The sequence below is a fragment of the Palaemon carinicauda genome, chromosome 26 (assembly GCF_036898095.1).
Source record: "Palaemon carinicauda isolate YSFRI2023 chromosome 26, ASM3689809v2, whole genome shotgun sequence".
NCBI lineage: Eukaryota > Metazoa > Arthropoda > Malacostraca > Decapoda > Palaemonidae > Palaemon > Palaemon carinicauda.
Window position 1 is genome coordinate 39627922 of NC_090750.1, and position 15000 is coordinate 39642921.

Consider the following 15000-nt stretch of genomic DNA (forward strand, 5'->3'; position numbering starts at 1 on the left):
TGATCCTCTTTCCCAGGCCTCTATATCATACGGCTAGGCAGGATCATTAGAGACAAGTAATTCCCATGGGATGCCCAGTCTTCCAGAAACCTTAAAATGGGGACCTTTTGGACTCTTCTATATCGGTTCATTGGAATCATCATTTTATCGCTTGTGTCCAACACTACACGTTTGTATGTTGGAACTTGCAAGTTTTACATTTTTCCAAGAACAGACTTAAAGGTACCTGTAATAAATTGCATACTCTTTCTGCCCTTTAGCCAAAAGGTTGCAGCAGGTTATTTATAATTTTCGTGGCCTAAGAATATCCTCTTTATTCTCATACCCAAATGATAATCAATGTTCTAGGCTCTAGAACATTGATTATCATTTGGTTGTGGGAATAAAGAGTTATTTCAGCTCTAGTTATTTTTTATGATTTTGGGAGATATAATTGGGCAAGCGGAGGAAGAAATTCTTCATTTCAGTTTGTATTCTTATTTCAAAAATGTTTTAGTAGTAGTTTTCGGAAACCGGAAAATTAGACTAAGTCTCCATTGCATAGCCGATGTAAATCGATAGAGGTTGAGAATGTGAATTATATATATATATATACATATATATCTATATATCTATATATATATATATATATATATATATATATATATATATATATATGTATGTATATATATATTTATATATATAATATATATATAATATATATATATGTATATATATACATACATATATATATACATACATATATATATATATATATATATATATATATATATATATATATATATACATATACATACATAGTATCAGCTGTTACTAGTCCACTACAAAACAAAGACCTACGACATGTCCTTCCACTTACGTCGGTTTATTCGTCAATCCATCATATTCTCTTCCTTTCCCTGCTTCTTTTGCAATCTCCAGGGACCCATTCCGTGATTCTTAATGTCCATCTATTATCGGCCATTCTCATTATATATCCTGTCCATGTCCATTAGTTTTTCATACAGGTTGTTAGAATATTCTCTATTTTATTTTGCTCTTGTATCCATGTTTCTCTTTTCTGTCTTTTGGTGTTAATCCTATCATTATTCTTTCAATAGCTCTTTGAGTTGTAATTTGCTTATGTTTTAAGGCTTTAGTAGGGCTCCAAGTTTCTGATGCCTGAGTTAATATCAGTAGGACCATCTGATTAAATTTTTTCTTTGTAGAGAGAGTGGCATTTTACTTTTCATAACCTCATTTTGTTTACCAAAAGCTCTCCATCCCATGCTCATCTTTCTTTTGATTTCGGTCTCATATCCTGGGAAAACACTCACTGTCTGTCCTAAATATGTATATTCACAACCAATTTGTAGAGTTTCATCTATAGACCTTATTTGTTTCTTTCTGCATTTTCATTAAACATTATCGTAGTTTTACTCGTGTTCATTTTCAGTTCTACATATCTGCTTTCTCTATTCAAATCTATCAACTTTTGCAATTCCCCCCATGATTCACTAAACACAACTATGTCTTCTGCAAATTTTAAAATTGTTAAGGCATTCCTCATCAATATTAATTCCTACATTTTCCCAATCTAAATTTTGACACAACTCATTCTAGGCATGTTGTTAAGGATTTAGAAGATATGAGGTCTCCATGTCTAACTCCTTTCTCAATCGAAATTTTCTCTATCTTTATGTAGTTTTTGGATTGCTGCACTTGCTGTATAGATATTGCTCTAACATCTGATTCATCTATTCCTTGTCTTTGACAGGCTTTCATTACTGTTGAAGTTTTGACAGAATCAAAAGCTTTTTCATTGTCTATAAAAGCCATACATAGTTGTTTGTTATACTTTGTTGATTTATCCTTTAGCTGGTTAATTACATTGATATGGTCAGTTGAATACCCACTTCTAAAGCCTGTCTGCTCTCTTGGTTTATTAAAGTTTATCTGTCTTTCTATTCTGCCTGTGATCTTTGTAAACATTTCATATAATACGGATAGTAACCTTATTGGGCGGAAATTATTCAGGTCTTGTTTGTCTCCCTTTTTATGAAATAGTATAATGATAAAGTTTTTCCCAGCTGTACTGTAGGTATACACCATTCTTGCAGACATTTGGTTTAAAGTTCACTAGTTGTACTACTATGAAATCTCCTCCATCTCTTAGTAAATCTATTGTTAGCCCATATTCTCCTGCTGCTTTGCCTCCGTTCATGCTTTTTTATGCTTTTGTTACTTCTACTATTACGTTTGGTACTGGTTCGGGTGATTCATTATTTTTATTGGCAAAGTTATTTCTTTTAGCAGTATTGTATACTGTTGTATAAAAATCCTTTGCAAGTTTTATAACTCCATCTCTATTGTTGATAATATTTTCATTTTCATCCTTTAAAGCAAACATCTGTTGTCACCCTGTTCCAAGTCTTCTTTTCGTGCTTCTTCCTTTCTTTCTTTGGTGTTTTTTCAATTTTGGTCTGATTGCGTTTACGAATGTCTTGGGTTTTTTGTTAGTTTATTTTCTTAATAGTTCCGCTAATTCTGTTTCATCTCTCTTGGATTTTTCCCCCATTTCAGATCTTTTCTTTATTAGATTTTTTTGTTGTTTTCTAACAGTTTTCCTTGATCTTGTTTGGGAACTTTTCCACCTATTTCTTGTGCTTATTCAAATACAAACTTTGTTGAATTACTGTTCATCTCTTCTTTACTTGCTTCTATTTCATCATGTAGCTGGGAGTACCTAATTTGTATTGCTAATCTAAACTCATCAGATTTTTATCCTATTGCAGGAGTGTTTATTTTCTCTCTTAGAATTTTTTTTCTCTTTCTCTCCCTAGATATAAACAAATTTTGCTTCTAACAATTCTTTGATCACTTGACTTTAACTTGTTTAAATACTGCTACATCTTTAACTAAAATAATCTTTTCACTGAGAATAAAATCTGTTTCGTTTTTCGTTTCTCCATTAGGGGTTCTCCATGTCCATTATTGTTTCTTTTTTATAAAAAAAAAAAAAGTTCACGATTTTAAGATTGTTCATCTCACCAAATTCTACAATCATATCTCCACTTGCCATTTCTTGCGCTTACTCCAAATTTACTCACTGTTGATTCTCCTCCCTTCTTTTGACATACTTTAACATTGAAATCACCCAAAACATATGTAAATTGAGTGTTTTTTTCACAAATATCTCTAGATCTTCATAAAAAGTTTCTATATCTTCCTCTGTATGGGATGTTGTTGGTGCATACGTTTGAATGATCTGTTCTATACTTTATATATACTGTATATATATAAATATATATATATATATATATATATATATATATATGTATATATATATATATAATTTATATATATATATATATATATATATATATATATATATATATATATATATATATATACATACACACACATATATATATATATATATATATATATATATATATATATATATATATATATATATATATATATATATATATATATAGTGTGAGTGTTATATATGAGTATGTGATATAGATATACATGCATAAGCATCCTATCATGTTTTGTTATACTAATTACTGTAAATTTTCGATATATAGGAAATTAAATGTATGGAACCTTACAGTATTCAACGCTTTTTATTAGATCATGTTTTTCTTAAATGCTATGACTCAGTTAAAATTCAAACGTGATAAGTTGAGATTCATGTATAGTCAGCATTTTAAAAAAATGTTACTTTAACCATTTTCTCTCTATATTCTTAAACCAAATTATACTCTCTCTCTCTCTCTCTCTCTCTCTCTCTCTCTCTCTCTCTCTCTCTCTCTCTCTCTCTCTCTCTCTCTCTCTCTCTCTCAAAAGAGAGCGAGAGACCATTCTATTTTCAGAGCTAGTACTTGAGTATTCAGAGCCATATTAAACCCCCTACATTGTGAGTTTTTCTATGAATTTAAATGAAGTGAGGTGGGATATTATTTAAAGCATCTGAGAAAAATATGTATTACGTGTGGAATTTCATCCTCTTAAAACAGTTACCGAGAAAATTAGAGTAATAAGGTTTAAGAAATTTGGCTCTTTATTTTTTTTTATTTTTTTTTCAAGTGTTTCGTTTATATTTTACTGTTTATGTTTAGGTATATGTCATTACAATCTATACATAGACATGAACCCATCCAAGGATTACAGTTGACCACTGAATATGGAATTTTAGTTAATAAGGCATTTCAACATTAAATCATGAGGGCATTAAAACCTTAAGATTTTTTTTTCGTCTTTTTTTCTCATTTTTTCTTTTTTTTCAAAAGTTTAGTAACATAGGGGAAATGCCAACATTAATAGTGATGGGAGCGATGTATCTTTTGATATTCGATTGATAGGATGGGCTCTAGGCACATCCACTGTGTGATTAACAATTAGCGGCACCCTGTCAGCCACGTCTCACCCAATATGAAGTAGGCAAGTATCCATTAGGGATTCTCATAATATTTCGTTTGAATGTGGTTACGAACATTATCGAGCTATTATGGATTATCATTTACCTCATGGAAATTCGTCTTTTATATCAAGAAGAAATACTGATTTACATAATTCAAACTTAGGCAAAACACTTTATAGTAATTCTTCTGTACTTGATACAAAATGATGCGACTGGATTTCTGATATTTAATCCAGCATGGAATAATATAATTGATCGGGAAATCTAAATAGCATGAATCTGAGTAATGTTGTTATGCCATAACCAGGAATCCTTGCATATTTAATTTGTTAGATTTTATGGTAGATTTTGTATTAAAACTTTAAAGATGGAGGGTCCATGCCATTTGTTGTTCCCTTTGTTTCTATCTTTGTCAAGTAATTAATGGATACTTTCTCTTGTTTGGAGTCATATATACAGTATATATATATATATATATATATATATATATATATATATATATAGATAGATAGATAGATAGATAGTGTGTGTGTGTGTATGTGACTGGTTTGGTGTTTATAACGGATACACAATTCTATTATTATTACTAGTTAAACAAACCTAGTTTAAAAAGCATTATGCTTTAAGCCCGAGGGCTCTAACATGAGAAAATTCCCCAGTGAGGAACAGAAATATATAAGCTACATATGAGAAGTAAAGAAAGGAGAATGTAAAATATCTTAAGATCAGCAACAACATTAAATAAAGATCTATCTTATATCTGAAGTTCCACCTATTCAACTGCCTGGTCACAGTTGGAATAAAACTTCCAGAGTACTGTATAGTTTTGTGCCTTGCAGTGGAGAAGGCAAGACTGTTAGAACTAACTGCATACCTAGTACTACGTACAAGAAGGTACAGTCAGGGAAGATCCGAATGTAGAAGATGGGCAGAATTATGAAAACTCTTATGCTACATGGATAAAGAACTAACTGAGTGACGGTGCTGGAGAATAATATCTAGACCAGGAATAAGAAATTTAATACACTGCAACTTTTTTCTTTCCAACAAATTAAGATGAGTGTCATCAGCTGAAGACCAGACAGGATTTAGAATGAAAGAATTGATATATTTTCTCAGAATACATTGATCACCGAAATTTTTTTAAAGCCATTGTTCCCGATCTGCTTACAATCATACTTTGAGTTTTGCTTGGGTCCAACTTCATGCCCCATAATTTGTACCATGCACTAATTTTAGTTAGATCTCTCTTAAGGGATTCAACAAGTTCAGATCTACATTCCGATGAAATTGACGTAATTTGCAATCCAATAATGAGGCTAAGAAAAGACCCACCTGCTTCTATCTATTGCGAGTTTTGAAACAAAAACGGCCCCATGATTAATACGGCCTAAGGCAGCACTAAAACTAAGGCTAATCATACGAATTTGCTGGCAACAATCAAGGTATTTCTGCAAATTATTATAAATTGAAAGAACGTCGTCACATATTCCAAAGACTCCAAAAACCAAATTGCGAATTAAGGAACAGATTAATACCTTCACCATAGCTAAACGTTTTGCCAAAAGAAGTTCATAAATATTAAATAATATAGGAGTTACAGAAAGTGGGGGTGTAATCTGGAAGCTAGAGCTACCACAAACACATTTACCTAATGGAGTAACATTACCAGCTCTCCAACAAGTGCAAAGAGAACTTCTACCTGCAAACTTGTGGAAAATGACAGACAACTTAAAAGCTAAGAAATCAGCTGTCTGTATTTAAAATGAAAATGCCATTTGGGTCTATACCTCCATAAGCATCAAGGTCCATCAAGATTGTTTTAATTTCACGGGATCTAAAACTAAACTGGTTAGTTTAGCTTTGGGAAAACAGGATTGACGAGTTTCTCATTACTTACTGTTAAACACATTAGGCAAAAGTGTTGCCTTTTCCTCTGGGCAGTGAGTGACAGCCATCGGGTTTAAATAAAGGAGGAACTGTTACGTCAACACCAAAGAGTACATATTTAAGGGTAGGCCACCACTTATGTTCCTGAGTTGTACCAGAAAGGGTTTCTTTTATGGTCAAATTTTATTCTTTTTCAGTTGAAGCATAAACTTTCTGAGCAAAAGGTCCAAGCTGAGTATAGTTATTCTAAGTAAAATTATAATGTTATCCTCCAAAGATGATTGGCCTCCTGCTTCCTCCAAATAAGCGTGTCTACAATCGTCATTGAAGCAGAGTTTATCTTTCACACGGTATTCTAACAGGTGAGAAGGAATACGCCTACCTGTCGATTATGTTGACCAGGTTTTCATTCAAGAGAACAACAGACTCAACACTTTTATACAATTGTAACTAACTCAAATTCAAAAGACCACTCAAAATGCTATTTCAGTATGCTTGCGAATTTATATATATCCTACATGACCATGTCACATCCATGACAGGCTGCTTAGTCTTATATTACTAACGAAACCAAGGTGTGATCAGACGCCCCACTGGAGAACAACCTTATAACGCCATGGAGTCAGTGTATACTAGGTCCAAGTGGTTACCAGACCTATGAGAAGATTCACTTATGATTTACTCACAGTTTGATTCAGAGGCAAAGTTCAAAGATCTTAAGTCATGGTGATTAGTAGGAGAAACAGAATCTAACTACTGTCGATGGTGTCTTTTAATCACCAAAAGGCCCAAAAGAGGCCCTTCTATCATCTTGTATCTTAGCCATAATTGTTAGAAGACAATCAAAGATAGAATCATCCAAGTATAGATTCTGATAGATCAAACATAAATAAAAGTTGTTATACCTACCACAAACTTTTATGACCTGGATCTCATGACATTCACATTCATAGCAGGACTTATGAATAGAAGGGTACTCAATTCTAATATACACTGCCATTCCCCTTGCCCTAGGAGTGGCATCCCATTTCAAAAGATTGTTTTCTCAAAACTTGGAATAAGGAGCTCAGTTGAGTGCCTAATTTGAAAAACCAAAGTTTCTGAGCATATTAGAATATCATATTCTCTGGAGGCAACAGCAAGGTCTCGAATACTGCTGTGCAGTCCATGAATATTGCAATACATTAGATGACACAGGCAAAGTCTAGGATGCATTGGTAAACTAAATAAAAAATGTCTGATAGAATAGATCAACATGACGGAGCCGACACAACTTACAAGACAAAGTACCCTCCAGGATACCTTCTTCAACTAAAGGGGCGACAGCAATGAGGGTTTTGAAAAGGAATACCCTAGAGGAAAAAGCAGCCTTTTGATAAACTACATGGCCTTTCTATTGAGCCTGCCCACCACACAGTTTAGAAAAAAAATGGGGAAGAGAAAACAGATAGAATAGTGTGTCTCAGTGTACCCTCAAGCAAGAGAGCTCTAAACCAAGACAGTGGAAGACAATGGTACATAGGGTACGGCACTACTCAATACTAAAGAACAATTGTTTGATTTTGGAGTGTTCTTCTAGAAGAGCTGCTTACCTTAAATAAAAGAGTCTCTTCTAGCTTTACCAAATGGAAAGCAGCCACTGAACAATTGCAATACATTAGTTAGTCCCTTGAGTGAAGAAGAATTTTCCGGTTATCTTAGTGTCGTCAGGCGTATGAGGAAAGAGGAGAGTATGTAAACAATGGGCTATACTATTCATTGTATGAGCCGTAACCAGAGAAGGATCCAATGTAGTACTATCTCGCCAAATAAAGGACCCAATAACTCTCCAGCGGTAGTATCTCAACGGGTGGCTGATGCCTTAGCCACCCTGGTACCTCTAAAATAATAGGAAAACTAGTTTTAAATTAGAGAATTTAGTAAATTGACTATATAAATAATTATTACTAACGCCAGGGGCTATTTAGAGAATAACATTTTATCTTAGGAAGAATGCGTGTTGAATGGCATGATAGTGAAAAATCTTTTATGATTAAATAAAAATATGGAACATATGGAAATGCCATGCAACTTGTTGAATAAAATTTCTAAGTTCTTTAACGTGGAATGTATGGCAATGAAACTTTCATTAATGCCTTTGCCATGTAGGCTTTGAAAACAAGAATTATCAATGTCACGAATTGAATATCTGATTATTGGAAAACTGACTACCTTTATCTCTCATTGGGAATGCGGAACAAGGTGGACATAAGTATGCCAAGTAGAAAAAAAGAGCATTTACAATTAATATAGAGCGCTGAAATATAAAAGATGCCTTTAGGTAATTCATGGCTGAACGCACGATATTCGCTCCTGGGTTAACGAAGTCTTTATCAGTGGCCATAACCAAACTTTTATTCAACAACTTTCATAAACTAAAGCAAAATCTTTGAGCCTCTTGTGAAAATACTTTCAAATTTTTTAGGAAACTATTCGATTTCCCTGTGACATTACAGTCTTCATGTTTGCATGTGAGATGATAATTTTAATGTGATGTAGGTTTTGGAGTTTTTTTTTTTTTCTTTTTATTTCTAGGCGATTGTCAGGTGTGTCTTTGTTTCCTTTGTAAGCTCTTGACATATACAAAATTTAGAAGAATTATATTTTCGTCATTGGTTATTTTCCATTTTATTTTCAGTCTATTCCCTAATGAAAAATGAGGTAACAGTACAGGTAGTGAAGCATTCTTCGAATTAGAAAGAGAAAAGAATTATTCAGGATATATCAGAGGAAATTAGGAGGGGTCCTTAAGAATAGATTCAGAAATGTTACCGACATAGTATGGCAACATATGTGGGGGAATTAATTCAGAGGATTCATTGATGTAGTCGGGGAACATATATAACATCTCATCTAAAACCTGTTATTTAGACCATGATGAATATCCTTTAGAGTATGCAAGCGGCACAGATCCTTTCATAGATCCTTTCATGACTAAAGTGTGGGTTATTAAAAATTTCCCACCATCCATGTATCACAATGTGCCTTTGTTATCGTGAGTCATTAGTAATATGCTGCAAGATAAACCTTTCACCAATGATTTAGGGGAAACGATGAAGCCGCACGCACGTAGAACAATATTCATGCAAGTGAGAGATAGATGTGTTCCGCAATGGACGTGAACATCAAGGGATAATCATCACGTCAGATATTCTCTTCTCGTGGTTTATATTTTCTGTCGTCGTTTAATTATTTTCTTCTGGGAAGTTTAGTCTCCGTTGGTCCCTGCTCTTTAAAGTTTCACTTGTTTCGTGGAACCTTCGTTTAGAACTTTTGGCGAACTGCTAACCCTTCAACAAATATTTCGATTTTTTCTGTTGTGAAAATTCAGGAATCGCTGTGAAATTTGTTGGTAAAAATTTTCTTCTTCTTCTTCTTCTTCTTCTTCTTCTTCTTCTTCTTCTTCTTCTTCTTCTTCTTCTTCTTCTTCTTCTTCTTCTTCTTCTTCTTCTTCTTATTATTATTATTATTATACCGGATTTTAGAATTATTATTACATCGTAATCTGCAAGTATGCCAGTGCTCTTACTGCGGATCTGTTTTCGTGATGTATTGTTTCTTGGGATTGTTGCATTATGCATTTTACCCCGTAGTTTATTAAAAAAAATTTATTCAATTAGAATGACCATTGCAATTTTGCAATGTTGAGGATTTCTCACGTTTTTTCAAATCGCTACCACTGTACATTGTTCGTTTAACTAAATTTTATAATAGATATGTAAGAGTTTGTTGTAGTTTCCCAAATGACAGGATCACGTCGGTTTGATTCTAACCTGTACAATGGTGATGCCAATTATTTTAATTTCCTTCTGTGAGCATAAACAATTTGGTCTAAAGTTACACTCGTAAACTGACTTATTCAGTTTTTCTTTTAATATTTACTCTATACATGGAAAGAATAATGATGGGGATAACAATAAGAGACAGAAAAAGAGCAAAATTGATGCAAGAGCAAACTGATGTAGAGGATATTCTAACAATATGTAAGAAAAAGAGATGGACATCGGCAACACTGATAATGAGAATAACAGATAATAGATGGACAAGAAGAATAACAAAATAGGTACCTATAGTATGTAAACGAAGCAGGGGGAAGAAAGAGAAGAATGTGGATTGACGATCTAAGAACATTTGCTGGTATAGACTGGCAAAGAAAGGCCCGTAACAGACACGAGTGGAAGGACATGTCTGAAGCATTTGTCCTGCAGTAGACTAGCAACTGCTCCAGCCGATGAAGATGATATATATATATGTGTGTGTGTGTGTGTGTATATATATATATATATATATATATATATATATATATATATATGTGTGTTTGTATATATATAAATAAATAAATAAATAAATATATATACATACATACATACATACATACATACATACATACATACTACTATACGCGACCCGTCAAAAATGATGGATAAATATTAAGATATGCGCACACACGCAAAAGCACCTCTCTCGCCTGGGTATGACTATACCCTCTGCCCTACCTGAAGGAAAGGGAGAGTTGAGCGTAATCGGATATATATATATATATATATATATATATATATATATATATATATATGTATATATATATATATAGATAGATAGATATATGTGTATATATACAGGCATTGTCAAGGAAAATTATTCAATTTTAACCAAAGACGTCCATGTTATTCTTATAATAGCAAGCAAATCGTAATAGTAAAGTGATATTGTATTGTTGTTATTTTAAATCACGTGATGCATCCGAATATTTAGAAAAAAATAAATATTCGTCTTCATTTATTTGAAAGACATCATAAATATTATTCTTATCAAATTTTAGAAGCAAGTAGGAAGATTTATTGTAAATACTGTAATAGGATATTTAACAGGCATAAAATTAAATTGACTAATGAGAACAAATCGTAATTCGGACTGAAACCAAGGAAAGTAGAACTAAGCTGACAGTTAACTGTTGATGCCAAACTCTGTAAATAGAAATCTGCTGAGAAAAGAACTTTATAAATGTTATTATACGTGTTTTTTAAATCTTTCTTTTACCTTTGCCTTAAGTGGTTGAAACATTTATTTAGGATTTTGTTTGTCTTTAGTAAATAGATAAAAGGACTTAATACTAGATGTAGTCGACCATGTATTTCTATAAATCTATAGAAATAATCACAATATTGTTAAATGGTGCGAAAACAATCGTATCAAGAAAATTCATCGCTAAAGAAAGGAGGGGATAGTTTCTTGCATTATGCAACTTCGAAGTTGTTGATAAAATTATAGAAACACTATGCGATTTCTTGACTCACATTTGGATGAGGCGTTAGATTTTTTCTTCCTGTCTTTTAAAGGTTTTGTCACGTACACATTGATGGACAATCCTCATTTAAGTTAAATCTGATTTTGTTTTCTTTTTTATATGGAATTATTCTTCTGTTAACACAAATTAAATGTGAATTGTGCTAATATTTTTTTCAGATTTCGGGTCACTGTCCACGAACATCCTAAAATTCTCCCTTCTAAGTTATTATATTCCAGTTTTATCCTTTTATCCTGAATATTTCATAGTATTTGCTGATATTACGATTTTAGAATATTTTTATTTCTACGTTACGTTGTAGTATTAAATCCTATAGGCTAGAAAATACAGCGATTTACCATTGTATTCCCACCTTTATGTCCATATATTAAATACTTACGATTTATAAACTGATTATTCTCAACATTTCTGCTGGCATCCATCTTAAACCCCATCCTACACTCTGTGGCGCAGAAGAGAATATTTTCCAACAGAGTATATATAACCCAGTCTATTTATTCATTTCAGTCCAGTTTCGGCGCCCTCCAAGTCAGTCGTCCGTCCCTCCATACCCTATATGTGGACGACTACCGCAAGACCTCCCTCCCTCTGTGGAGGAGGAAAGACTCGGCCGCCTCTCGTAAGGATTCGGTGGCCACCACCGTTTCGAAAGCATCCGCGCGGGTAAAAGAATCTAAACAAAATTGGTTCCCTTTTAGTTGTCCTATTCATTGTAGATTCCTTCCTTAGTGAGTTATCACGTAGAGTAGCCCTTCCTCTTACCCTAAAGTTAACCAATGGGAGTTGTTGTTGTTGAGAAACATCTTCCACTGTGGGATCGAAAGCAGCCATTATTTTGTCCTTAAAGTTAACATTCTACCATCCACGTCGAAAAATATAATTAGGATTTTTAACAAAAATATTCCTCCCCTTCCTCGTCACTAGTTGAATATTCAACAATATCATGCCTTGTTTAATCGATATAAATCAAATTCAAATCGGAACATTTAAATATATTTATTGGAAAATATACAATATATTCAATAAAGAAACGTACTTTAACAAAAACGTCTACCTCTTTTTATATTATCCGTCCGTATAATACTTACAGAAAGACTGTTTACAACAATTAGGAAGGAGGGAACAAGCGCTTACACGCGTTAATAGGTTTTATGACCAAGAATAAAAGTTGGATGTGTTGGAGGAACAGAAGTATTTTCTTTTGAGAAAGCCAACAAACAGGCTGTTGATTTTTGTTTATATTTATTTTGCAGGTCTTGTTTACTCCCTCCTTTATTAAGTTCATCCTATTGAAAATATAAAATGAGATACTGTCTTTTTCTATAATTCATATCAAATAATCTATTACACCAATTTCATTAAAGAAATCGGAATTCGGTACGCTACAGTATGCCGAGATCGGAATGACGTTCCTTTGTTTGCTTATACATTTACGTATATCGATTCCTACATTTGTATTTATGCAAATATGAATAGCGTTAGAGTTTGCAATGCGTTGATCCAACTATTTCGTAATTTTCCTTCCTACTCCGTATCCTCTGACAGACTATTTTGAGTTCTTGGCAAAATGATTTTTCTAATGCAAGGCCATCTTGTTTATTTTATCGCTGTTTTATTATAATAATATGATTGATGCTAATGCTTTGAGTTTAAAGACTATTTTTAATTGCTTAATAGATTGTATAGTGGGCTTTGTACTATTTTTGGATGATTGTAGATGTGTTTCTAAATAACGCCTATTGTATTTACAGAATGAATCTAATTGATGGTCTTCAAATGTTGCAATAATCGATAACAACAGTTATCATAACCACACATACGCACACGAGCACGTGCAGGCGCGCGTGCACACACATACACACACACACACACACACACACACATATATATATATATATATATATACGTGTGTGTATATTTATGTATGTGTGCATACATACATAAGTATTTATATAACGTATGCATATCTTACTGTTCGTTACCATTTTAGATCAATAGTGTAGTGTTTCCAAGCTTGTGACATGGTTACAAATTTCTACCTGAATTTTCTCCAATCCCAATATTGTATGACTGTAGCAAAGTATTATTTCCGTCCGTCTCGTTTATTGAAGCATGCGACAGATCATTTGCAACTTTGAACTTGAACAGTCCGTGGAATTAGTCTTAGTTTTTCCTTTACCTGTTATTTCACGCCCATGCATTATTTTCGTTGTTAGATTTATGAATGGGAGAATTGATCAACATTCTGTAAAACTGGTTTGATGCTTAACGTTACGTAAAATTTATTAAGTGAAAGTTTATGCACGTTGGTTTATGCGCAAGACAAATATATTAATAATTGGTCAGTGATAAGTCTTCTTATATTTATTGTGCTTTTGTCTTATATTTCGTTCTATCCTCAGAAGCTTTTAAGTCTCGTTTAATAATATGTAGAGAGAGAGAGAGAGAGAGAGAGAGAGAGAGAGAGAGAGAGAGAGAGAGAGAGAGAGAGAGAGATTTTGTGATTAAACAGCTCTTGCTACAATCATATACGTTCCAGCAAAAGAAACTTGAAAATCCCAACCTGTATTAGATATTAAATTAGTTGAGTTTAAGCTCCAATGAATCCCTTTGAGGATCTTGTCACTTTTGGCGTGCAGGTAATAATGCTTTAGTTTGTCTATTGATGATAATGATAATGGTAAAGATTTTAATGCAAATTGGTTGGTCTACTTAAACATAGCAGCCAATCTGTGGTGTATTTATTTTCAATAGAGATTTAATCAGTAAATAAGTTTCCACATTTATTACCTTGCATGAGGTTTTAATAAACTGGTTCAAAGTGTGCATATAAAGGTATTTGTTAGTACTGTCAATATTAAAAATTTAAGATGCATGTCTGAAAATACGTTTTTCTCTTTAATCTTTTTCTCTTTTGGAATATTTTATTAGCAGTTTATGAAATTAAGAAAGTGACTCTTAGTATTCAGCGTTTATATCAATCACAATTATTAGGTTTTCCGACTGAAGAGTACATAAAAAGGGCCGTTGATAAGACATTTCCAAAAAAAAAAAAAAAAAAGAAAAAACTTGTCAGAAGCATCTTTGAGGTGTTGATAACTTGTTCCTTCTTATGCCATGACAGATTACTTAATTAGATGGTTCATGATGATCGATTATTAACTTACGAAGTAGAAAAAATTAATTTTTTAAATGTTTTTCATATGCATTTCAGGCTTTCATGAGTACTTCACTGTCAAAGTCTTTTTTTCGTGAAAAAGGGTGACATTTAGTTGATCAGTTGGTAATTTTAAAACTTTGCGGTAAAAAAAAAATATATATTAAATATATTAACATACCGATAAATATTTCTATG

At 32.8% G+C, this 15000-nt stretch overlaps 1 protein-coding gene across 1 annotated transcript in view; it reads left to right on the forward strand.

Annotated features, from left to right (window-relative positions):
* LOC137619891 (potassium voltage-gated channel subfamily H member 2-like) overlaps positions 1 to 15000 on the forward strand; it is a 913085-nt gene that overhangs the window by 722703 nt on the left and 175382 nt on the right. Inside the window, exon 7 of the mRNA XM_068350179.1 lies at positions 12153 to 12308. Within this exon, the coding sequence (XP_068206280.1) occupies positions 12153 to 12308 (156 nt within the window). The remainder of the gene's footprint in view (positions 1 to 12152; positions 12309 to 15000) is intronic.